We start from the raw sequence: 26,235 nt of genomic DNA, 5'->3' as shown, positions 1-26,235 counted from the left end.
AACCAGACAAAATAACACAAGTCAGGGGGAGCTGGTTAGATCAGGATTTCTTTTTATTCCTTGTTGGTTTAAAATGGCTAATCAGAATAAAAAATAAGAGGGCCTCTGTCTAGAGGCTGGGGTCTCCCCTTTTTAGAGGTTAGAACCCAGGTACCCCCACTACCCAGCACCATACTGAGGTGGGCTGAGGGGTAACCCCCAAGGGACAATCGGAGGGGCCTAGGCCTGCCACTCCTTCTCTCTATCCCGTTTTTGGCATGTGATGAAAAATATTGCTTTTTGGATTCGTCTCTCCCGGCCTTGGATTTAAAAATAATGTTAACCGTGTGAGTTGGGGGAAGGCTCTGAGGGGACTAAAGAAGCCCACACTAATCCCTCTCCTCCAAGAAGGGGGGGCATTATCCAATATTGTTTCTGGAGCTCAGTTAAGCTCTTTTCCTGATCTCCCCACCACCACCAAAGTCATGGGGCTGTGACCCCTTTCCTGGGGAAACTAAGTGCCAATGAACCTAGAAAACTAACTCTCCTCTCCAAATCCTTCCTTCCTCTGACCAAGACCCCAGACTCGCCTCTCCCAAGGTTTCTTTCCTGATCACTACGCACCAACAGCAGGGGGGTGCGGTTTCCTTAGTTGGTAACTGGGACAAAAGAGAGGGAACCACTGGGAAAAGGAAGACTTCGATGGATGTCCCCACGTCTTTCCTGCTGGTCTGAGGAACGGAAGAGTAAGATACCCCTCCTCCTACATATCCCTCCCTCATTTTCCCATCCCAGGATAGATATATAATTTCTTTGATATTTATAATATATATATATATAGATATATATATATGTACACACACACCTGGTAACGCAGAGAGGAAAAAAATAGAATCCGTAACAATAATAAAAAAAATTATTTCTGGTTTAAAAATGATCTGGTTCCCTCCAGGGCGAGCAATTGCACAAATGTCCACTGAGTCTGGTCCAGGGGTTAAAGAAGGGAAGGTCTTAAAAGGTGAAGGGGGTTGCTACCCCAGTCTCAGGGCCCCAACTCTCCGACTCCCCATCCCCACTGCATTTTATAAAACGCTCCTCATCCTCTTGGAATCGGTGGTTTAAAAAAATGTCCATGCAGGGGAGGGGAACCCCTTGAGGAAAGGAAGGTGGCCACCTGGGGCCCTTTGGTGTAGGCGCAGAGGCGTGGGGGGAAGGGAGGTGCCGAAGGCTCACACAGAAATCTCATAGGTGGTACCACCCACCCCGGACACCTTCTTGACTCCGCCCCTTGTGGGGCTGCTGAGAGGCGGCTGGCCTGGGCCAGGGGAGGCAGAGCCTATACTCTTGGGCTGCCCATTGGATTTGCTGTAGGCGGTCTTGAGCTGTACTTCATCTCTAGGAAGAGAAAAAGAGGTAGGTGTCAGGAAGTGGGACACAAAACACAGAAAAGGGAGACCGTTTTATAAGTCACGAGAACAAACTGACATACTTTTCTATATACATACTTTCTTACCCAAACATTCCCACCTGTTTTATTGCCCTGCTTAAAACAAACCTGGTGCCCTATCTCCTCTCTTTATTCCTTCTCTCCAACAGCAGCTATCTTACTTACTCTCAGGCAAATAAATACATTTTGGGAAGACAGGATTAAGAAAAAAGTATTAATCAGCAGCTAGAGAGTGAGTGAAACGAGCGATCTACAAGCAGGCCCCTGAGTCCACCCGCACACAAGTGAAGTCATGATACCTTCTGTAGGAGCCTATGCTAATTTTAAGTCCACAGACGGTCAGGATGGACTTATACTTACTTGGGTGTCAATAACGGCTGCAAGGCTACTTCCTCTGCCTCAGAGACACCAGCTGGGGTGACACCGGCTTTTTGGCTGCTGTAAGACACAGATCGGCCCAGGTATGGGGCGGCTGGGCCTGGTTCAGGGGACCCTAGTCCCCGGCCCCTTAGCCCATCTGGCTTGCCGAAACGGGGGGCAGCTGGGCGTCCCAGTGGAGTCTTGACCAAGGGTGATCTCTTTGAATCATCTGAGGAGGAACTAGTACGAGGGGCATGGCCTGAGCCCGGCGTTGACTGAATGCCTGAGTCCCCCAAGCCTGGTTCTTCCTCGCGGCCTGGGAGTGGGGGTGACTGGCGTAGCAGCTTCTCTCGTTCCTGGAGGGAGGCCACAATATGGCGCGACAGATTGTCGTACCGGACCGGGGAGGGCTCTCGGTGTGTTGGGCCGGTTGGCACCAAACGTGGGTGCCTCTCGGCTTCCCGCTGCTGGGCCAGCCGGGCTGACAAGAAGGGAGAAGTGTAGCCTAAAGGTGGGTCTGGCTCAGGCCCTGCCTGCACGGACTCGAAATCAGGGCTGTCCGAAGGAGTGAGCAAGCTGTCGTAAGACAGGCTTCCGTTGCGTGTCTGGTTGGCCAGGCTCTTATAGGAGGTGGAGGTTGTGCCCTCTGAACGAATGGACTGCAACTGGCCCAGCTCGAAGCCAGTGCCCTGGGCTGACTTGAGGCTGGAGGAGCGTGAGCCGCTGGACAGTGGCTCGAAGTGAAAGCTTTTGCCAAAGGTGGGAGAACGGAAGCTCTCTGGCTCCAAGCTGGGCTCCGAGCGGTAGCTGGGATGGCGGCTGCTCTCTGCAACTGAGGTCGGCTCCTTCAAGCTGTCCCCACGACTCAACTGAGGGAGAAACGACAGCATGCTCTTAGTGCTCCTCCTCCTGGGACAGGTGCTAGGCCCCAGAGCCTAAGCAGTCATGTCCCGCCAATATGCTTAGAACTTTCTACACGCATTCTCTTGTTCCACACCTAAAGCAAACCAGCGAGTTGGAACAAATAATATCTCATTTGAAGATGCAAAAGATGAGGCTTAAAGAGGTTCAGTAACTTGCCCATGATGGGTTTTGAACTCAGCTACGATGCTACAATCAGTGCTTTTACCTGGTATGCTACATTGCCCCCTCTCTGATGAAGGACACACTGTCAAGGAGATTCAATCCCATTAATGCCAACAATCAGTAAAATGTCTCGTTTTTTCCCTTCCCTTTGCCTCTCTTCCTTCCCTCCCCCACTATTCTTTTTCCCAGAACAGCTGACATACATCACAACCCTCCTCCTCCCAGAGTACTCAGTACCTTGGCGCTGGAGGAATGAGGCATGGCGGCTGACGTACTGCTGCTACTGTAGCCCGGCCGGTACTTGTACATGGTAGGTGTGGGAGGGCTGTCCTTGCCCAGGAGGCTGCTATCTGCAGGATAAAAGGCCCAAGGAGACACCACTTTACAAGCCGTTCTCTTGGCCAGAGTTCCTTAAATTACAGAGGGAGAACAAGGTAGGAATGGATATACCAGCAACAGAAAAGTCCCAGGAACATGATTTAGCTGCAGTCAAGACGACAGACGCATACTGGCCCAGAACGCAGAGTGAGAGAATGCACAAACATGTCTAGGATGTTCTCTGGTCTATCCGGATGCTGACCCTTCCCGCCCCACAAAAGTCCGATTCACTGCCACTAGCTACATGGAATCCCCTTTCTCCTCTCCTAGCTGTCCAAAGTGGCTCAAGGCCCACCTGTTGGGTTTTCTCAGCCATAATGCGAGTATCACCTCCCAGGCCTTACCTGCCTGTCTTCTCCACAGCACACAGTAACCTTCTCGCTCCTGCCACTGCTCTTACCCTCATTAGTAGCCAGGCTGAGGTGTGTCCGTAGCCCCGTGTAACGGCTCAGGTCCGGCTTAGGAGGAGGTGGGGGTTCAGCATCTGCAGACTGGCTCTCTGTGATCTCCAAGCTTCCCTTAGACTGGATAAATGAGGGAAAATCAGATTTGGAGAACTGGGTATAAGGACAACTCAAAATATTAAACTGGTATTAGAGGGGTGCTGGGGCGCCAATTCTATATTTCTAAACTGGGACTAGAAGACAAGGGATGAGAGCCATTTTGGGCATGACAATGGATAAAGAAAAACAAGGGTTTCAACAAGGGTTTAATTCTGTCACTTATGTGTTCATGTCCACCAACTATTTGTTGAGCTCCTACCATCTGAAGCTGCTACATTAAGTCCTATGAAAACATGGAAATGTCAGTGGACTTACAATCTAATAGAAGAAAGAAGATATGTAACTTAAGTAATTAAAAAACATTTTTTTTCTTTTTAAGTAACTCTACACTCAACATGGGGCTCCAGCTCATGACCCTAAGGTCAAGAGTCGCATGCTCTACCAACTCAGCCAGCCAGGCACCCCCATACTTAAGTAATTTTTAACGCAAGTTAATCGAAATTGAGAAATCCTGTAAGGGCAATGTCAACTGAGAGCAAGTTTCCATCTCTTTGCCATGAAAGTCCCCAAGTTACCTACTTTACTTCCCTAAATTCCTCACCTTGCTTCTCCTCAGCTCTCCCTGGATGCCATTGTCCATGATCTTCACAGTTATCTGCCCATCTGACACTTCTGGTCGAAGGAAGGGAGGTCTGATGACAATCGTCTTCTCTTTCTTTGGTCTCCCCAAATACCTGAGTGTCAAAAAATGAGAGGACTTTCATTCATTCATTCTAAAATATCTAGTGGTTGCCTATCTTGTATAAAACATTTTTACAAATACAAGAACAGTCTGACCAAGACAGCGAAAAGCTCAGCATTGAACTGATTTCTTAGATTCCATGAAGAACTGCACCAAGACTAGGCTTCTGGGCAGATACCTAGTTCAAGCCACTCTGGAGGGAATCTCACCCTCAACTCTCAAAGGAGAGTAGCCATAATACCTGAAGAATAACAACTGAATTCAGGGGGTCCACTAAAGGATGCCATGGCTCCCCCTTGCAGGCACTTCCCAGTCTAAGAGAACCCTCCCTGAACGGCAGTCTCCCACCCAACCCTCCCCGAGAACAAGCCCAAAGGCAAGCGTTTTGACCAAGAGTGAACAGTAGACCAAAGGGGTAGGTGTACCTGGGTGCTGGGGAACTGCAGAGCACACGGCTGACATTGTTACAGCAGCCATTGGTGAAGGGGTTCACACCTCCTCGGAATTTACCCGTAACCTAGAAGAAGGAAAAACGGGCCATATCAGTCAGACGATGGACCTTGACCTCCAAAGGCCAAAACACAAATCGTTAAACCAATTACTGTGCACCCACTATTTGGGAGATAGAAAAATGAGTAAAACACAACCCTACCATCAAGACACTTATAGTCATAATGGTTAAGAATGGGAGCTCCAGAGTCAGGGCCTTCAGTTTGAATCCTAAGGCTACCTCATAGTAGCTATCTGACCCCACACATCAGTGTTCTTATGTGAAATGGGGATACACAGAGCTCACTCAATATTGAAAACTAAGATAATATACATAAAAGGAAGCAGGTAAGGTCAGCTTTATTATAAGCATGAGAATAAGCATTTCCCTTTAAGCGGCACTATGAGCTTCCTGAGGGCTGGCCTAAGTCTACTATTGTTTCTATAAGCTCGGAGCTCAAATTGTCCAGTATACAGTGAGCATTCTGCAAATGTCTGTTAACTAATAAATGGTTCTGGGGTGCCTGGGTGGCTCTGTCAGTTAAGTGTCTGCCTTTGGCTCAGGTCATAGTCCTGGGGTCCTGGGACTGAGCCCTGTGTCGGGCTCCCTGCTCAGTGAGGAGCCTGCTTATCACTCTCCCTCTGCCTGCCTCCTCCCTCTCTCTCTCTTTCTCTCTCTCTCTCTCTCTCTCGCTGTCAAATAAGTCAAATCTTAAAAAGAAAAAAAAGAAAGAAATGGTTCTGTTCTCGTGCTTTCATGAGGAGCATGGACACTTCATCATAACAAATATTCATTGGGCATCCATCTGTGGAAGCACTCCACAACTCATTAGAGGGCGAAGATTCTCACGCCTAGCTCTACAGGGGGTCTCCCATCACTTCTCCCCATACCTGTTCATTGGTTGTGCGTCCCCTAGCCACCAGCACCACATGAAATCCCGTGAGGCCAGCTACGGGGATGAAGAATAAGCCAGCCACACACATCACTGCCATTCTAAAGCCAAAGAATCAAGGAGAACAGAGCAGCATGATCTCACCATCCCCAGCCCCTACAAGAACCACCTTCCCTTTGACCCTCGCTACCACAGTGCTCGACTTTCCTCCTCCCCGCTCCCGCTCCCGAGCCCGCAACCCACAGAAGGATACGTGACAGCCGTGCGGACCCCTGAGAGTTCCTCCATGTGGTAGAGGACATAGAGGAGGCCAAAGCCAAACACACCCATGATGTGTGCTGTCAGGGAGAGGAGGAAAAGGAAGAAATAGCGGTAGTTCCGGCGACCGATACAGTTGTTCACCCAGGGGCAGTGATGGTCAAACTCCTAGGGGTAAAAAGAGAAACACTGAGAAGCATCCTTGGACCACAGCCCTAGATCCCTTCTGTCAAGAAAGGGACCAAATGTCAGAACTGAAGCGCTGCTTTCAGTAACAGGCCATCGTGTTCACCATTTAGTTGCCAAATTAACAATAAGCTCAGCCACTTTATCTTGCTCTATCAATCAGTAAGGAAGACCTTCCAGAGGCTAATCGAAGGCCAAGGCCCTCTCTCAGAGTTTATCCAATGTGACCAAGGAACTCTGAAAGGGATGAATATCAGAGGCTTTGCAAAAATATCAAGATTCATGAGAAAGAGAGGCCTGGAAGGAAAAATCTGGCAGACAACTGCTTAGAGTGAAGTAAAAATTGATTGGGGGAGGGGTGACTGGGTGGCTCAGTCATTAAGCGTCTGCTTTCGGCTCAGGTCATGATCCCAGGGTCCTGGGATCGAGCCCTACATCGGGCTCCCTGCTCCGCGGGAAGCCTGCTTCTCCCTCTCCCACTCCCCCTGCTTGTGTTCCCTCTCTCACTACGTCTCTGTCTGTCAAATAAATAAAATCTTTAAAAAAAAAAAAAATTGGGCAAAAAAGGTTAAAAATAAAAGACAGGTGATGCAGAAGGATAAGCAGGAAGAGAAATATAGCTGTAAGATCTGAATGCAACAGATAGCATGATGTAGTGGATGCAAGAGATAACACAAAGCCAGGACAAATAACCATAAAGAAGAGTCAGGAAGGCTATAGAGTTGGGAAAGCCTATTCCCACTTGGGGTCCCTCCTATAACAGAAGAATATTTATGCTCTACCTCTCATTCGTACATCAGTGATAATACTTTTTTTTTTATTTCCAATTTCATCTAAATTATAGACATTAAAATGTATATATACATATATACACATAAGAATAAGTGTTTGCTATTTATAGCTGTTATATAATCTAAAACCAAGATAAAATTTTTAAATTAAGTTTTAAATTTTAATTCCAGGATATTTAACATACAGTGTTACATTAGTTTCAGGTATACAATACAGTGATTCAACAATTCTATATACTTCGCAGTGCTCATCAGGATAAGTGTACCCTTTAATCCCCATCACCTAGTTCACCCACCCCCCTACCCTCCCTACCCTCCTCCCCTCTGGTCACTATCAGTTTGTTCTCTAGAGTTAAGAAGCTATTTCTTGGTTTGTGTCTCTCTTTTCTTCCCTTTGCTCATTTGTTTTGTTTCTTAAATTCCACATATGAGTGAAATCATACGGTATCTGTGTTTCTCTTGACTGACTTATTTCACTTAGCATTATACTCTCTAGCTCCATCCAGGTCGTTGCAAATGGCAAGATTTCTTTCCTTTTTATGGCTGAATAACATTCCATTGTGTATATATACCACTTCTTTACCCATTCATCTAATTGATAACACTTTTTGACAGAGCTAGAATACAGCCCAGATAGTGAGCCAGGGCTATATTGCACCCAAGACCCAGAATGCAGAGGATTCAATTCTTATTCAATAGGTAGGAAGAAGAGAACTTAGATTAGGCATGTAGGCCTACCCCCGTCAGGGTTCTTACCTCCACACAATTGTCACAGACACTGCAGTGGGAACATCGAGGAGGACGGTAGAAACGGCAGGTGGCACACCACTTCATGCGCACCTGGATGCCCTTAATCTCCACTGTTTTGTAAAGGGGAGCTCGGAAGTCATCTTCCTTGTCTTCATCCTCCTCAGCTGCAGAGGAAAAAATCAATTAAAAACCAACTATGCCAGAACTGTACTAGGCATAAGGGATGCCGTGGTATTTAAAATATGGCCTCTGCCTTCGAGGAATTCAGTCTACTGGGGAAGAGAGAACAGGAACTAATAACTAATACTGTGAGATCAGCCCTGTATACGACACCACCGGAACACACCGAAAATGAGGTTCCAGAGAATATGACTCAGGGGTAGCTCTGATATGGGTATACTGACACTTGGTTTACATACTATGAATATATTTGTAAAGAAATAATTTACATATCAAACCACATATGTAATGAGTTTGCATAACAATACAATGTTACAATACAAGTACATGAAAACTATAGCAATCCAAGAGAGGAACTAACAGCAACCCTTTTTTTCCATGCACAAACCCCTTCCCCAAAAGATCTTCCCCAACTCTATTAATTCCCTATACATTTCAGTATTGTTTGCTGGCTCAAGCCATTCTCCTTACCTGAATGCCCTTTCAATTTCAATTATCAGAAACTCATGATCCTACTTAAAAACTTAAAGGGCACTATTTGCCTTCTCATCTACAGTGTACAATTTTTATTTTTTATTATTAATCTAGAAAAAATACACATGGGAAGGAAAATTTAAATAAAGGAAGTAGTAGGGATTAAAAATTAAGTTTCCAACTTTCACTGACTGGGGAAATGCTTTAAAATATAAATAGGTGAAAAAAAATGCAAGGTAAAGAATTGTACAAACAAAAGGCTCGCATTTTGAAAATAGAAAACAAAAATACACACACGTGGGGGCGCCTGGGTGGCTCAGTCAGTTAAGCATCAACTCTTTTGATTTCGGCTCAGGTCATGATCTCAAGTCGTGAGATCATGAGATCAAGCCTTGTGTAGGGCTCCTTGCTCAGCAGGGGTCTGCTTGAGATTCTCTCTCCCCCTGCCCCTCCTCCCCTGCATGTGTGCACTCTAAAATAAATCTTAAAAAAAAAACAAACGCACGTACATTTGCTACAGGTAAGTGGTATATGTAAATGTTATATATCTAAATCTTCAAACCACTGAAAGGAAATAGGAATAGTGGTTATCTTTAATTTTATTTATTTATTTGAGAGCGAGCAAGCACAAGCGGGGGGGGGGCAGGGGGAGAGGGAGATGGGGGGCTCAATCCCAGGACCCTGAGATCATGACCTGAGCCAAACCAAGAATCAGTTGGCTCAACCAATTGAGCCACCCAGGCGCCCCCATAGTAGTTACCTTTGGCTGTGAAATTACAGGTGGTATTTGTCTTTTTTATGCTTTCTACATAAAGAATATTTACTACTTATTAAAATCTTTACTTAAAAAAAAAAGTTTTCTTTTAAAGGAAAAAAACTAAAATGCTACTTATTTTGAAATTTCTCATCTTTCCACACCAGAAGTGAGCACTTTCTCTTCTTAAAGTATTATGTGGTTCTTAGGTTACTCTTATAACTTAGCACAGTACAGGATATTTATTCACAGAAACATCTTCCCTATCTTTCTTTACAGACTGATCTATTTGAAAGCAAGGACCCCAAATGACCAGGATAATGCCTTTCATACAGATCAATAAATATTTAATATATGAACAATAAAGGCTCATTCTAAAATAGCCCTCCTTGGGGCATCTGGGTGGCTCAGTCGGTTAAGCATCTGCCTTTGGCTCAGGTCACGATCTCAGGGTCCTGGGATCGAGCCCCGCATCGGGCTCCTTCCTCAGTGAGGAGTCTGCTTTTCCCTCTTCCTCTGCCTGCTGCCCACCCTTGCTTGTGCTCTCTTTCCCTCTCTGTCAAATAAATAAATAAAATCTTTAAAAAAAAAACAGCCCTCCTTAGTGCTAGGGACTCCAAGTTCCTTAGGTTCAACTAATCTTTGAGACAGAAGTCACAAATAAAGCACAGTGATACAGGCTTTGTGAGCACAATGATCTCAGGAAAACCTCATTCTCTCCAAAGTTGTCTTCTCGATTTATACCTCACCCTTACAAGTTAACTTCACAGGTGAGAGAAATACTGGTTATCAGCAACAACTCTTATCAACTTCTCTCTACCTCTAATGACAGTTCCTGACTCTCACCTCCTCTGCCAGAACAGCCTGCTTCTTCTGTAGGCTTAACCTTTCCAAAATGCACGGGAAAGCACGTCCTCCCTCTAGAAGGTAATTCTATTACCCCCCTTTCCCAGTTCTAGCTTCTCTCTCCTCTCCACTTCTATCTCCTCAGGCTACCAGAGTGCTTTAATCTTCTCTATCACAAAAAAAGAAAAAACAAAACCCTCTCTCTCTAAGACATTGCATCTTCTGCCTTCTCTGCTTAACTTCTTGAAAGAGTAATCTGAATACTCACGGGCTCTGCTTCCTCATTGCCCATTCACTGCCTTCCAAACCATCACAGTTTTGCTAATTTAACTGTATTTTTCCCAAATACATACCTAAACACACTATTAGAACTATTCCCGTTAAGATCATAAATTCCTTAGTTACCAAAACCATGGGCAATTTTGAGTTTTCATACTATTGGATCTAATTTCTGATACTGCCAACCATCATGAACTTCATGAACCTTCCTTAGTTCCCACTTTGTCTAGTTTCTTCGCCTACTAACTTTTCTTGCCCAATCCCTCTCCAATGGCTCCTCCTCCTCCTCTGCTCATTATTAAAATGCCAATGCTGGTCAGATCTGAACTTGATTCTTTCCTAATCTCATTCTACTCTCTCTAGACAATCTTACTCCTGTTGCTTCAAACACCACATGGCTGAAGCCTCTGAGACCAACGTCTCTGAGTCTGACTACTCAATTGGCCACTGGGCAACTATATCTGAATTACCATACTATCTCGAGTTCAACATGTCTAAGAGGCTATCTTCCCTCCAAACATGTTCAACATTCCTGTAACGCCGATCTTGCTTTATAAAAATCAGCATCCAACTTATCTCCCAAGTTAGGAGCCTTGGGAATACCCTAGACAATTCCTTCGCTCTCTCTCTCTCCCCCAATAAGCAAATGGTCATGAAGAAATCTGCTGAGTCTACTGGGAAAAATCCCTGAATCCAGCCTTGAATTCAAGTTCTCATCTGGTTTACATTATGGCAATAGCCTCCCAAAAGGTAACTGTACATTCTTTCAAGAATTTTTTGTAAAAGGAAATCTGATCCTGTGATTCCTCCAATTAAAGACCTCCTACTGTCCAAAGGAAGAAATATAATCTATTTAATTTAGCACATAGTCTTTGACAATTTGGCTCTCATTTACCTCCTACCACCCCTTCTGGCCCCACCATGTGCTTTATCTTCTGCCCCACGGAGTTTGGCATTCGTGGCACATGCTGCTTCCTGGACCCAGAATGTGCTTCCCTGCCATCCTCCACCGAAAGTTTTTCCTGCCTCCTCCTCGCAGCATTTCCCCAATTTACTGGGGTAGGTCTAAGTGCACCCTTTTCTATGGCCTCAAAGAATCTTGTTCATGCCTTCACTACAGTTCACGCCACCCTGTTATAACTGTCTAATTCATCCTAGATTATTATTGTGCCTAGGGATAACGCCTGACCCATATGCTCAAAATGAATCTCTGCTGAATGAGTAACTGAAAATCAAAAAGTTGACCCAATGTGAATGAACAGAAGTTATGACACCTATTCTGGAAGACTCTGACCCACTTTTCATCATTAGACTATTGAAGTATCCCAAAACCCTCAGAGTCCTAAGGCCCAGGACCAAATGCGTATGTCCATAACCCATTATTTTTCAAAGGTAGTTGAGGAGTTTCCGAGAGAGGAGGAGGAGATCTTACCTCGAGGGAAAATCCCTGGGTCCATGAAGGTGGCCATGCTGAAGTTGGCCAGCACAAAGAGAAAAACCACCGCATTGTAGATGGGCACTGCAGGTGACACATAGAGGCTTAGTCCTGGACAGCTGCACAGATAATAAAGAAAATGAGGGGCGGCCCCTAGCGCTTGGGACACCAACCATATAAAAATCGGAAAGGTTCAGCCCCCATACCTATAAATCGTGTGTGCTTCACCTCTGCTGTCTCAAATTATCTTCATCCTTCACAACAAGTGGGTCTAGTTTCCCCACAGAAATGCTCCTTTTAAATCAAGGTACAAGACTCAGAATCTCTCCTACCATAACCCCTTGTACTAAAGGTCTGTGTTCTTCAGATTCCTTCTTCCCCTGTGGATCTTTTCACATTTTAGAATCTATCCTTATCTCCTTTTAACCAGGCACAAGAGCTAGGTAGGGACTGAGTATGTAACTGACGCCAGCTACATTCCCTTCTCTTGCGCAGGCTGAGGCTGCTGGATCTCAGCCATGCCCCACTGACCTGCACAGTGGTGCAAAGCATGGGATACCACCTGCCTCTCTGGCTCCCCTTGCCTCTTCCCAGCTGGCTTCCAACCGCTCTTAACTGCCTGAAATTTCTTCACTGCATCAGATAGTCCTGAGAGATCTATTCAACTAAAAGCTAGTTCTCAAGGGAGACAGGACCACACAGATAAGTATGGCTATCAAGATCTAGAACTAGACCCCTTGAGGTCTATAAATCAAGTAGAAGAGTAGGGGAGAGAAAAAAAGGAGGGAGCAGACCAAATCAGCCCTAAATCCTATAGGAAAAAGAAACTGGCCAAACATATCCAATATTCCACAGGGTCCAAATCAAGAGATATGCTTTAGGTAACTTTTCTTTGCCCCCCCCCACAAAAAAACAGAGGGGGGTGCCCTAGTCCAGGATTAAACTCAGTTTCTCTCAGGATATGAGTCTAAGTAGGAATGCTGTAATAAGAACTCTTCCTTCCTGATTTCCTGGGAGCTGGAAGTTTCCGAAGAACATCTGAGTGCTGGTTACTTTGTCAGTACTATCAAATGCCCTCTCTCTCCTATCTCAGTTCCCAAAGAACTTCCCCTTACAAGAGAGTGGCTAAATACCCTAATCTGCTTTGTGGCTGAGAACTTAATCTCCAGAAAGAGGACAGCATCTGACCTTGTCCCCTTTATCTAGACCAGCCAGAAGTAAAGGAAGAGTTCATTGAAAGGAAGAACGGGCCAAGAGAACAAGACAGCAAATGAGTCTGGAGAATGAATCCGCTGTAGTCCTGGATTCTGTTGAGAGAGATCTGTCTCCATCAAAACAAAAGCACAGCCCTGAACAGTGATTCAAGACAATTCACAGCAATTGAGCTCCTTAATCAGATATAAACTAATAATAAGAGACAAAATTGATTGTCGCAAAGCATCTCACAAGCCTTTACCACCTCCATCTATTTATTCAAATTCACCATTCATTAAAAAAAAAAAAAAATCAAGTAAATATTTATTGTGTGGTAGGCTTTCTAGATAGTAAATATCAATTAACTCTTTGCTTCTCTGGGTAGGTGAGTACGTAATTGGGAACCAAAATAATGAAGCGAGGTGCAGGCACTGATTTCAAGGGAAAACAGACCCTCAGTTACAGCTCTCGTTTTCCTCTAGCCACGTCTCCCACAGAAGCCTCTTCCTCTGGGGGGGTTCTCTGGTTTAGAAAGGAGGTCCCCAAACTCCGGCAGGGTTTGGGGTAGAATACAAGCAAGAAGAGTCCTTACACAGCCCCACCCAAAGGCTGACCTCCTAGGCTCCTTAGGAGGGAGGGACAGAAACTGAAAACCAGTCATCCAGGTCAGAGCCCCTCCCTAGCACTTAGCTGTCTCTTCGATTTCCGCCAGGGGAAGAGGAGAAAGGGTGACTCACTTGACTCCTACAGCCTGGGAAGATAATTAGAAGGGAAAAAGAAATTAAATCCTTAGAACACCGAGGTGCCCATGATTTAAAAGTCTCATTCCTAGAACTGACGACTATAGTTACAGTGGCCTCTTGAGCTTCTGACAGACTAAAGGTTCCTCGATCCCTGAGGGGAGCTAAGGTGAGAGAATGAGATGTCAGCCCCTTGCAGGCCCAAATGGCAGTCTTTCTGACCCCATTTTTTTCTTCAGTTTCTGCATTTCCAAATGAAGAAAATCGCCCAACTTCTTGGGTATGCTGCCACCCACCCATCCCTGGATAATGAATGTTACCCCTGCACTCTTTCCCCCCCTCCAAAGATTTTAAAGTAATCTCTACACCCAACGTGGGGCTCAAATGCACGACCCTGAGATCAAGAGTTGCACGTTCCACGACTGAGCCAGCCAGGCGCCCCACTCCTGTAACATTCCTGATACCGACTCATCCCAGCTGAATCGTGTAATCCTACAATCCAGTTTCAGTATCTGTTGCCAAAATAAAGCCTACCCCCACAGTAGCAGCATCTAGAAATGATGCAAATAACTCCACTTCCCAGGCAGCATCTGCCCCTTGATTGAAATCAAGGACCCACTGCTTCCAACCTTCACACTCCAGCTGATGGAACACCCCACCAAGGAGAGGCGTGAAGCAGAGCCCGTTCCTGCCACATCCCATATTCTACTTGGCTCGAGGAGGGGCTTGCTGTTGCTACAGTACTTTGCCAAATTCCTAGGCGACCACTCCAAGCGGCCTGTCAGGATCTGCGGCCTCTGAAGAAAGAAGACGAGGCCTGGCCTGAGGAGGAGCGGTCAGGGCTGGTCCTCAGCCTCCGGCAATAATCCCAAGGTTCCAAAGCAGAGGGAGTGGCTGGAGCCCAGAAGGCTGGCTGACTCACTGATGAGACTCCCAGACCTATACCAACCCAGGAAGAACAGGTTCTTCTGCCCACCCATCCCACACTTCTGTTTTCAGAGAGAGTGGGTTTCAATACCCACACTCCTGGGGCACCTGGTTGGTTCAGTCGGAAAAGCACACGACTCTTGATCTCAGGGCTGTGAGTTCAAGCCCCATGTTGGGCATGGAGATGACTTAAAAAAAAATAAAACTGGGGTGCCTGGGTGGCTCAGTCATTAAGCGTCTGCCTTCGGATCAGGTCATGATCCCAGGGTCCTGGGATCGAGCCCCACATTGGGCTCCCTGCTCGGCGGGAAGCCTGCTTCTCCCTTTCCCACTCCCCCTGCTTGTGTTCCTGCTCTCGCTAACTCTCTGTCAAATAAATACAATCTTTTTATTTATTTATTTATTTTTTAAAAAAGATTTTATTTATTTATTTATTTGAGAGAGAGAATGAGAGAGAGAGCATGAGATGGGGGAGGGTCAGAGGGAGAAGCAGACCCCCTGCTGAGCAGGGAGCCCGATGCGGGAGTCCCAAGACTCCAGGATCATGACCTGAGCCGAAGGCAGTCGCCCAACCAACTGAGCCACCGAGGCGCCCCAATACAATCTTTTTAAAATAAATAAATAAATAAACCAGGGCGCATGGGTGGCTCAGTCATTAAGCATCTGCCTTCGGCTCAAGTCATGGTGCCACGGTCCTGGGATCGAGCCCCGCACAGGGCTCCCTGCTCAGCGGGAAGCCTGCTTCTCCCTCTCCCACTCCTCCTGCTTGTGTTCCTGCTCTTGCTGTGTCTCTGTCAAATAATTAAAATCTTTTAAAAAAAATAAACTTAAAAAATACCCACACTCCCGAAAAATCTGTTTCCTAGCCCTAACACTTCCTATCATAAAAAAATGGTTAAGTTGCTGGTATGAAAAAGTAGGAGTCAAGAAGCTTTGGATCTTAATCCCGTCTCAATCGATGCTTTGCTATGTAGCCTTAGGTAATCTACAGAAAACTCCCCAATCTCATTACTTCAGCTACGTAATACAGATGTTAGAATGAAGGAGACAATATCTGAAAAGATCCTGGAATTCTTTTTAAACCAGCTAGCTTACTACTGAGCATTCCCTGGATAGAGGACACGCCCCCCATTATTAAGTATCACCATCATCATCAATTATCATTCCAGCTCCACCTTCATCCCTAATTCCATTTCCCCTATGTGAGGTACTAGAAATTCAAGAACACTTAAAACAGAGGCGCTAAGCTCCTAAAGAATAGGTCTAAGCACTCCGCCCATGCCTAGCACCTAGTTTGACTCTACGGCTAGTGTTCCTTGCTGATGAGGCAAGGCTGGAATGAAGAGCCCGCTTCCTGCCCCTAGGGATCCTCAAGAGTCCATGGGAAAACCACCGTTCCCCTCTTAGGTGGGGACGTTTCTCCTACGATACCTGGTGTGCCGTGTCTTACGCACACTTTCAAGCAGCTGAGTGCAAGATGTAGGACTTGGGCACTTATTCCTGGATGAAAAAACAACGTGGGAAGTAAAAGGAACATCCACTGCTCAATTAATGCCCTAAATCACGAGGCTGCTCCCACTCAAATCAGGTGCTAGCACCTCTGCAGTCAAGAAAAAAAGGACCAGAGGGAGAGGCACTAAGGTTACCCAACTCTGGGTAAAAGGGTTGGGAGGGGCCAGAGGCAGAAACTGAAAAGAAGAAAGCACTCTCACGGATGGGACACTGGAAAAGACCATCCTGGATTTCTGGACAACCCTGACAGGTATCCTTCCCACAAAGGACAGCTTGCAGCAGAGATTTTACCACTACGCCCTCCCTACCAACTTTAGAACTCGACAGTGAGACACTGGCTGACTTAACTCAGAGCTCAAGGAGATTTTAGGGAGGCAGTTCAGTGATTTATTTCAAATGGCATTGCCAGGAGCTCTAAGAAAGACTTGGGGGTCCCCAGGGAGGCAAAGAGGAGACACCAAGTGGCTGGGCCTCCACACACCAGCCTCACTTGACCCAGAGCAGCCCTCCTCTTGTGTTTGACACACTGGGGTTCCACATAAGATCTCACTGGAAAAAGGGGCACTGTGCTTAAATAAACTACTCTCGGTCAACCTCCTCATTTTACAAAGAACAGATTCACAAAGGTTAACAGACTTTACCAAAATTAGCTTCCTGACCCCCCAACAGTGCTGATTCCTCTTACTTAGCACTGCCCCCTACCCTTGCCAATCACAAAAGGGGATTAAACTAAGACAGATGAGGATCCAGGCCCATTATCTTAAACACAGGGTCTAGGATCTAATTGGGAGGAGGAGGGTTACTTTAGCAGACACTCTCCTTCCCCAACAGAGGAAAATAATTAAAACAGAATCCCCAATAACTCTCCCACTTACTTTTGGTACGGGACAAATTCAGTGAATGGGAGGGATCAGGGTTCTGGAGGGAAGGCCTCAACTGTTCTATTCAAGCTTCTCCAGGACAGATCACCTTTTGGCGACCAAACCCAGCTGATAATTTCTGCTCACAGCTTTCTCTACCTGCCAGAGAAACACCAAGGGAAAATTGTTCCTAATGAGTTGAAACCTACATGCCTCCACTAATCATGTCTGCCAACTGAAAGGGACTCTCCCTCCTACTCCCAGTCCTCTAGGTCCTGAAGTCATTCCCACTTGGGACTTAGACTGATGTAAGAACAGACAGTTACAGCCTGGTGAAGAGAACAGGAGGATGACAGAATAGTTACCAGATTCAGGGCCCCAAACAGGAGTTGGTTCAAAGACAGCCTTCCTCTGGGGCACTTGGCTGGCTCAGTCGGTAGAGCAAGCAACTCAAGAGATCTCGGGGTTTTAAGTTCGAGCCCCACGTTGGGAGTAGAGATTACTTAAAAATAAAATCTTAAGGGACACCTGGGTGGCTCAGTTGGTTAAGCGTCTGCCTTTGGCTCAGGTCACGATCCCAGCATCCTGGGATGGAGTTCCGCGGCAGGCTCCTTGCTCAGCAGGGAGCCTGCTTTCCCCCTCTGCCTGCTGCTCCCCCTGCTTTTCCTCTCTCCCTCTCTCTGACAAATAAATTGAATAAATAAAAATCTAAAAAAATAAAAAAAAAATTTAAAAAACCAAACCAAACAAACAAAACAAAGAAAGCCTTCCTCTTGTCTATTTAATACCAGAAATTGTTTTCTAGGTTGCATATAGTTTTAAACCAGGGGAGGGGGATTCCTCCAAAGAACTGAACTTCAAAAAGGATATAATCTGTGGGGGGAACAGTTTTTGACAACGCAGGCAGCTCAGCCCAGATATATGCTTAGAGAGGAACTGCTACGGTCAGATGTAAAGGAAGAGATGAGAACTTCACAAGTACCAAGAGATAGGTGATAAAAAATAAATAAATAGGTGATAAAAATAGGTGTTTGTCTCCATGAAGTGGGTAGGGGAGACTCGAGGAAGAAAAGAGCCCAGAGGAAACTGCCAGGGGAAACTCTAGCTATGACTTAAGTCTCTTCTAACTTTGGATTAGAGGCAGTAATTCCAAAGTCCATTACTGTCCTCCAAAATTCTTTCTCCTGGGGCTGAGAGACCATGGAATAAGGAGGGCCCCTATTTCTCTGGCACTAGGGAATGAGAAAGTAGGTTAAATAGCTTCAACTATCAGTCGAGAAAATGCCTATGTCAGGACAACTCTTTGTGGCGAAACTGGTATAACCAGCCAAGCACTTCAATGGCTTCAGATTAACAAAGTAAGAATGAGGATTCTGCTTGCTCTATCTCAAGAACAGACGGGTTGAAAGAGAGACCACTCAGTCAGGCCCCTGAATTTCCTAGCTTCCCAAAGGCCTTGCCTTTTTTTTTTTTTTTAAGATTTTATTTATTTATTTGACAGAGAGAGAGAGACAGTGAGAGAGGGAACACAAGCAGGGGGTAGTGGGAGAGGGAGAAGCAGGCTTCCCGCTGAGCAGGGAGCCCGATGCGGGGCTCGATCCCAGGACCTTGGGATCATGACCTGAGCCGAAGGCAGACGCTTATTGACTGAGCCACCCAGGAGCCCCAAGGCCTTGCCTTTTGAAGGAAAACAGATCCTCCTCAATCAAGCAGGCCTAAGGGTGTCAACCTGGTCTTATAACATACCCTCCTGACACAGCACCACAACGGCTACAAGGATACAAAGATCTCATATAACCATCCCTTGGTTAAAATACTGATTCTAGGGTGCCTGGGTGGCTCAGTTGGTTACGCAACTGCCTTCGGCTCAGGTCATGATCCTGGAATCCCTGGATTGAGTCCCACATCAGGATCCCTGCTCAGCAGGGCGTCTGCTTCTCCCTCTGACCCTCCTCCCTCTCATGTGCTCTCTCTCTCTCTCATTCTCTAATAAAATCTTTAAAAAAATAAAATACAATAAAAATACTGATTCTAGGGGTGCCTGGCTGGCTCAGTCGTTAAGCGTCTGCCTTCGGTTCAGGTCATGATCCCAGGGTCCTGGGATCGTGCCCCGTATCGGGCTCCTTGCTCAGCGGGAAGCCTGCTTCTCCTTCTGCCACTCCCCTTGCTTGCGTTCCCTCTCTTGCTGTGTCTCTGTTAAATAAATAAATAAAATCTTTTTAAAAAATAAAATAAAATATTGATTCTAGGGGTGCCTGGCTGGCTCAGTCGGTAGATCATGTGACTCTTGATCTAAGGGTCGTGAGTTCGAGCCCCACGCTGGGTACAGAGGTTACTTAAACATTAAAAAATCTTTTAAAAAAATGCTGATTCTATTTGCTGGCCATAATAGCTGAAACAAAAACAAGTCTAAAACTGAAGACTCACATCTCCTTATTGACAGTCAATACATGAATGACAGAACACTAAACACGCTGAATTTAAGCAAGAGAAAAAAATTATGAGAAAAAGTCAGATAAAGAAGAGTACAGAGAAGAGTAGGACTGCTTTAGATCCTTGAGGGAATCAACAGGCATGCTCAGGCTGGAGAGCTGGGGGCCAAAGAATCCATGACCTCTACCCTCCAGAAGAACGGGTAAAAAGCAGGATGATGCTCATACCTTAGATAAGAGATTCATTTTTTTTCCTTGTTTAAAAACTCAACAGAAAAACATCATTACTTTGCTGACTCTATAGGCCAAACAATCCAAATCTTTTAGAATTCCTTTTGATATATGAAGCTCAATTTAGGGGGGAAGGGAGGGTTTCCTCCCCTCCTCAGATAATATCAGTTCTTAGGTTTCTCCCCATAATAGTAACTGCCCCCTCCCCAGCAATTCCCACTTCATTCATCCTTCAATGAGTCCAAACTGCTTTTATTCCCTACCACTTCAGTCCATTTCCTTCCTCTTCCCAGCAACCTCCCATTGCTCTAAACAGCATCTCACAATTAGGTTTGAGCCTGAAATCACGGCGAAGTGAACTCCCCAGAAAAATCTAGCATGCTCTGATTGTTCCAAGAGCTACAACTAGAACACTAACTCAGTGACTTAACAGTTTAAGGCTCAGAAGCCTGCTACACGTTAATTCATAAACAGGTAACAGCGAAGAGGCCGGCCAGGTGGTCAACAGCTAAAATACTGTGGGAAGAGGAAAGGTAAATCAGTCTCCTCCAGTGACTGGCAGATGAACAAAGTATGAATATCCTAAGCAGGAAACCTTCGGTGGCAACCACTTTTCCTAACAGGACCAGGGAATGCAGGAATGACTGCCATCCCTCCAGCAGAAAGGGATGTGAAGGCAGCCTGCCAGGATTCTTCCTAAGTAAAACCTGCCCCTTCCCAGTGGCCTTCACTGGTCCAGGCTTTGGCTCTTAATGTGCAGAGAAAACCATCTGAGCAAGAGGAAAAGCCCAGCTGTCTCCTTGGTCTATTTCCTAAATCAAGTCTGCAATTCTCCAGTATACACAGCTCGACATCCTGGGGAAAAGCCATTACTGTCTGAAAAACCTCTAGTCTAGTGCTTTCTCTCACAGAACCAATTGCTTAAGCTGCTTCAAGCCTCTCTGGTAGTTTCCTCCTACTTCCTTCCTAGTTCACGATCATCTCATGATGGAGAGCTGGGTAAGAAAACACAAAGACATCTGTGATGCCCAAGGAAGGGAGGCAGGGGAAGGGAGATGATTCAACAGAGTAAAATTTCTAACAAGGCTGACAGGATAGGCTTTTTCTCCCTGTGCTTACCATGCCTCTGAGATGTGTTGTTGCCTCTATCAGACATTAAGACACCCAGGCACATGGCAAGTAACTAGCAAAACTCACGTGACAAACAACCCCCTCACCTCCCATGGAGCCCCCCAAAAACCACCACTGGGAGAAAACTCACGTAAAGGCAAAGAAGAGGGTCGTAGCTCCCACTAAGAAGATGGCGGCTGCTGAGACCGGAACATACTTGCTGGGCTTGAATCTCTTTCCAGACTCTGCGGGCATGTTGGAGCTCTGATGGGAGGTCTGCCCTGCCGCATAGCCCAGGCCCACACAGCGGCAGAACAGACAAGAAAATGGGATGAGGGGAACAACGGAGAAAAAGAGTACAGAAGGAAACCGGGGAAACAGAAATTTAAAATTATCACCCTTCCCCCTCCCAAAGAAAACCAAAGGTCAAAAGATCTCAAATGAAGGAAAACACATGGGAGGGGGAAAGGTGATTCCAAATGATGAATAACCACTCCCCAGAACAAGGCAAGAGGGAGAGATTAAGAAACACAACTTGTACAGTTTAAAAACTGGAGACAAACAGTAGGCTGTACACATGCAAATGGCTGCAGGTGAACATGGGCCTTCAGACAGGTCAGGGAATAGCTCATGGATGGAGGCAAGTCTTCAAAGGGCAAGCAGGGGAGAATATCAGGGTAGGGGAGACCACTTCGGGCAAGGAAAAATGCTTCTGAGGAGACACTCTAGCACCTCCACGACTACCACACTCCACCAGATGTGAGCTGCACCTAAAAGAGGTGTGCCCTGTGTTTCTATTTTAATCCAAAAGGGAATCTGAGGCCCCTTCCAGTTTTAAAGAGAAGCTTTTTTTACTGCAGTCCTTGTCCCTTTTAGGCAGTTTTCTCAATGCCACCACTCCCACACCTTGACTTTAGGGCTTGTAGTCTGGCAATGGTGGTTTAATTTTATTTATTTTCTCTTGATGGCTAAAGCTGGGCTGCAGCTGTTAGAAGGTTGAGTTGTAAATCCTTTTCTTCCAAGGGGGAGGGAAAACAGAGAGAGAGAGCACGAGCAAGCTTGTCTGTCTTCAATCTCTTCTTGTTATTCCCAAGCCCTTTAAGGGCTCCGTTTCCTATCGAGTTCATGCAAAACTAAAGGGAAACGTAAAATCCCTGAATCCATGTTCTTCCCAATTAACAAAATAAGATGAAGAAATCAATTCCACTCAATGATAGTTCTAAAACGGTACTGTGGATGAAAGCAAAGTTCCAAAGAGGTCCCTGTTTCCAGGTTAGTCAATGTCTTTGATCTTCTTCAGTCTTGGGCTTTCTAGATGCAGAATTCAACCGGGTTACAGTGCCTCACCTGGGAAACAAAAAAAAAACACAAATATCTTCACCAGATAAATTCTTTCAGAGAATTTCTTAAGAACATCAAGGCTGACACCCCACAGGCTACTCTGTTTAAAAAGTGCCTTTTTATGGCATACACTTCACTTATGTGCATGTGGGAAAGGATTCTGAATTGGGAGAACAATGGATTCATACTGGAAAGAGAACATGGTTTCACCTGGCCTGAGGTCATCAAAGAATTAGCTCTTATGAGGGGTGCATCTCACCTGACACTAATGGGCAGTTACAAATGTCAAGAATATCAAAATCTAAAAACAAACAAGGGCACAGCAGTGAAGGGCAGTCCTAGAAAAGAGATTCTCTTTGGACAAAGAGAGTATTTACTGCAACAATGAAAAAAGAAAAAAGTAACCTCAAAATAGGACAGTATGTCTCATTTCCCTTCCGTGTATGTCTCTGTCTCTTATCTCTCTACGCTTTTTAGTTATAACCCTGAAGAGGCAAAAGCTGAGTTTTTGGTCTTCTGGAATAACCCATGAAAGGACCTGGGTGAGACTGTCCTTGAACTAAAAGGTGAGCTGCCCTGAGAAACTGAGTCAACCACAGAAGCTGGTCCTTTTCTTCCCAATTCAACAATTTATTCCTACATTGGCCTATCAGAAGTCAACTGAGCCCCACATTCCCCATATGATTAAGAGTAACAATTATTTCTGTTGACGGTAGTAGCCAAGTAACACTTTGGATTTTATAGGATGCTTTTCATCTGTGATCTCAAAGCACTTAACTCACATTATCTGGTGACACAGTCCCTTACCCCACTCCATAAAATTGAAGGCTAGAGAATGCCTGAGGCCATTCTACTTAATCACTTGAGCAGTCAGGTTAAGAACCAGAGTTCACATGCCCCTTTGCCAACACAAAGCCTTTCTACCACTTTCTCATCCACTACACTACTTGCCCAGTGATTGCACCTTGGAATCTGCAGACCAAAAATTTTACTTGTTAGAATTTAAAAATAAAAGTTTATTTGACCCAAGCAGTTCAGTATTTCCCTTAATACCAGTGGCAGAAATTCATACGTCAGAAGATTCGGACAGTGAAATACAAATGTGCCCTGGAATTCACCACTTCCTCTCTTACCTGTGGCATGGAAGGCAAAGACACCTTCCTTCAAGATGCGCTGTCTCTCTCCTTAAAATAACAGAGTATAAGAGGGCCAAACAGCAATATTAGAATAGAGTGAACATTCAGAGAGTACAAGAAATTGTTAAAGGCCTAAAAAAGATAAACCCCCTCTAGCCCCTGATTTTATGATTATTTAACACTCAGTTTCTATAGGAATCAAAGCCCAATCTTCTCAGTTTAGGCCTAAGTAACTTTGTGAACGAGAAGCAAATTCTTGGTTTGTGGGCAGTACTATTTTTTTTTTTTTTTAAAGATTTTATTTATTTATTTGACAGAGAGAGAGAGCGAGCGAGAAATACAAGTAGGGGGAGTGTGAGAGGGAGAAGCAGGCTTCCCGCAAAGCGGGGAGCCCGATGCGGGGCTCGATCCCAGGACCCTGGGATCATGACCCGAGATGAAGACAGACGCTTAACGACTGAGCCACCGAGGCGCCCCTGTGGGCAGTACTATTAAAGCAAACTTTCCCCTCAAAACCTCAAAGAGTAGAGAAGATGGAAAGCTACATTGCTACAATTTTATCTAGAGCAAGTAATATCATTTAGACACCATATATTATTTCAGATTATATTTTCTGACAGGAGAAAAGTCACATGGGCTAATACTGCCATAGTAATGCAGGGTCATAAAAGGCAATGCAATTTGGGGAGTACGATACAGGGAAACAAAAGTGATCAACCTTTGAAACGTTTACGGAATATACATTAGAAGGGAGATGACAAAAACGGAACAATTTATTGGGTATAATAAAGACGCACCAAGTCTTTGCAGAAGAATGTGCTGTGAGCAGTAGGGATGAGACTGCAGGGTGAGTGTGGTTCATTACAACCAGCAGTCTGGATCTGTACCAGCATGAGAAAGGTGTACAAGAATGTGTATGACATACTCAGGCACAAAGTAATCTATGGAATGGAAATATGTACATAGAAAACAAACTACAGATCTTACTGTATATTTAATACAAGTAGGTACCTCAAAGGGGTGAATGGAGATCAGCAGTACCACCAATAACACAAGTTATTTGTTGAAATAAAGTAGTGTAACACTGCAATATAGTAACTCTGAATACACAGTAATCAAGGTATCATGAATAATCCACATGTCAAGATGTTGGCTGGAATCAAGCATAAGTTTAATAAGGGTGTTATTACATACAGAAGTAACCAAGTACATGGCAATACAATTCTTATAACCATTAGGTGGGTTATTAAAAATGAGTGATATTGAGCATTCTGAAGAGATGTGATAGAGTACAAGAGATACTGGGATAAAAGGATAGCGATGTGATATAAGATCAACCTAGACAAGATGGCATTAACCAGGAAGTGGAAAAATCCAACGCAAAAAATGGTCTAGGGTATAACACAAACGATCCTACACCTCTTTCCATAACTTTTAAGTCACTTTCTTACTTCTCATTAGCGTGTTTTCATTTGGCCAAGTGGGTAAAACACTTTCTACCTCCCTGTCCCACAAAGAGATCCCTATAGGTAAAATATTGGCAAACGCATTCCAGCTCCAGTGGCAAAAAGTACAAAGTACTAAAAGCACGGAGCTCCCAGATGGTGGGGGTAGGGAGGAAGCGGATGGATGGGAGAGAACAGGTAACAGGATGAGGCTTGAGCCAAAATAAGTATCAGCAGAAGGGGGCAAGGGACCTGAAATGCGGGGAGGTAAAAGGGGAACAGCACCCCGTCCCCACCCCGGAGCTGGGGTAGGGAGAATCACCATTTGGGGCAGAGCTGGCTGAGACCGAGAAGACGGAATCCGCGGCGGTAGGGCCCACTGAGGCTGCGGGACACGGCAGAGCCCGGGGGCGCAGGGCCGGGGGCGGAAGGGGCGGCGGCCGGGCGCCAGGCGCGGAGGTCCCGAGCCAGGACCGGGCGGCCGGGCACTAACCCGTTCAGTGCCCCGGCGGCCGCGGATCCCCGGCCTCTACTCGTCGTCCGTTTCCGGGGCCCACGGGTCCCGCCGCAGTTGGATGACCCGGCCGGGGGTAGGAATGGGGCCTCAAACCACCTCCCCCCCCCCCCGGTCCCCCCTCCCCAGAGGGCCCCCCCCCCCCCCCCCCCCCTGGCCCGGCACTTCCGGTTCCGCAGGGGCCGGTGTCCCCGGTACTCACCCCCGGCGCGGTTCCCGTCACCGCCGCCGTCGTTGTCGCCGCCGCCTCCCGGCAGTGCCGTCCGGCCTCTGAGAGGCCGCGCGCGGCCCCCGCACGCTCCACGCCCGCCCTGCTATGCGCGCCCCCGGCCGGCGACGCTCGTCTTCGAGCCGGCGCGCGGCCGTTGCCCTCAGCGCCGGGTCTCGAGCCCTCCCAGCGTTCCCATTGGCTCCCTGTCCCGGGCGCGCGCGACGTCTCGCGCGGGGCACGTTTCTCTCATTCATGCGGCTCTCGACGCCGCGCCCGCCCCCGCTCACTCTCCCATTCACCCATAGCCCCCACCCCCACTCCGCTCTAGGGCGTGCGCGCGAACCCGGCGACCGCGGCGACCTCGCGGCCTGATTGGCGGCGGGAGCACAGCGCCGTACGCACGCTAGAGAACGAGCGCGCGCGCGCACGGCCGTCGGGTTCCGCAGAGGACTGGGATAGGAGGACTGGCGTACTGCGGAGTCAGAAATGGGGGAGTGGCTCGGCGAGTCTTTCGTTTTCCTGCGTCCTATTTTCAATTCCAACAGTATTCAAGAAGAAATCCTCGGAGGTAAAAATAGTTATATGTGGGTGCTGGAAATACTCAAAAGCGAGGAGCCACCCTCACTCATTCTCCAGACCCCCTCCGAGTAAGTGTGGTACGGCCCAGACAGGCTTCTAGCATAACCAATCATCAGTCGGCCCCTCCGTCCTCCCGGTTCAGCCCCTTCGTGCATTGGCCAACCGCTTGGCGA

The 26,235-nt window shown here is 46.4% G+C and overlaps 1 protein-coding gene across 2 annotated transcripts; it reads right to left on the bottom strand.

Moving 5' to 3' along the window:
• Positions 1 to 38: 38 nt before the first annotated feature.
• On the bottom strand, positions 39 to 25,788 carry ZDHHC5 (zinc finger DHHC-type palmitoyltransferase 5). Of its 2 annotated transcripts, none has more exons than XM_032414189.1 (12): positions 25,475 to 25,788; positions 20,988 to 22,183; positions 11,828 to 11,949; positions 7,869 to 8,026; positions 6,131 to 6,303; positions 5,876 to 5,978; positions 4,921 to 5,012; positions 4,355 to 4,487; positions 3,651 to 3,774; positions 3,110 to 3,222; positions 1,787 to 2,655; positions 39 to 1,374 (listed from the first exon to the last, which is right to left on the bottom strand). In XM_032414189.1, the coding sequence occupies exons 2-12, from the start codon at positions 21,089 to 21,091 to the stop codon at positions 1,209 to 1,211; spliced, it is 2,157 nt and encodes a 718-aa protein (XP_032270080.1). In that variant the 5' UTR covers positions 21,092 to 22,183; positions 25,475 to 25,788; the 3' UTR covers positions 39 to 1,208. The 2 variants fall into 2 exon arrangements, with proteins under 2 accessions (XP_032270080.1, XP_032270081.1); XM_032414190.1 differs by lacking the exon at positions 25,475 to 25,788 and adding an exon at positions 25,081 to 25,096.
• Between the last annotated feature and the right edge of the window lie 447 nt (positions 25,789 to 26,235).

Source organism: Phoca vitulina, unplaced genomic scaffold (genome assembly GCF_004348235.1).
Source record: "Phoca vitulina isolate PV1807 unplaced genomic scaffold, GSC_HSeal_1.0 scaffold16, whole genome shotgun sequence".
Lineage (NCBI taxonomy): Eukaryota > Metazoa > Chordata > Mammalia > Carnivora > Phocidae > Phoca > Phoca vitulina.
The sequence above is the reverse complement of the archived record's forward strand: the minus strand, read 5'-3'. Positions and strand labels throughout refer to the sequence as shown.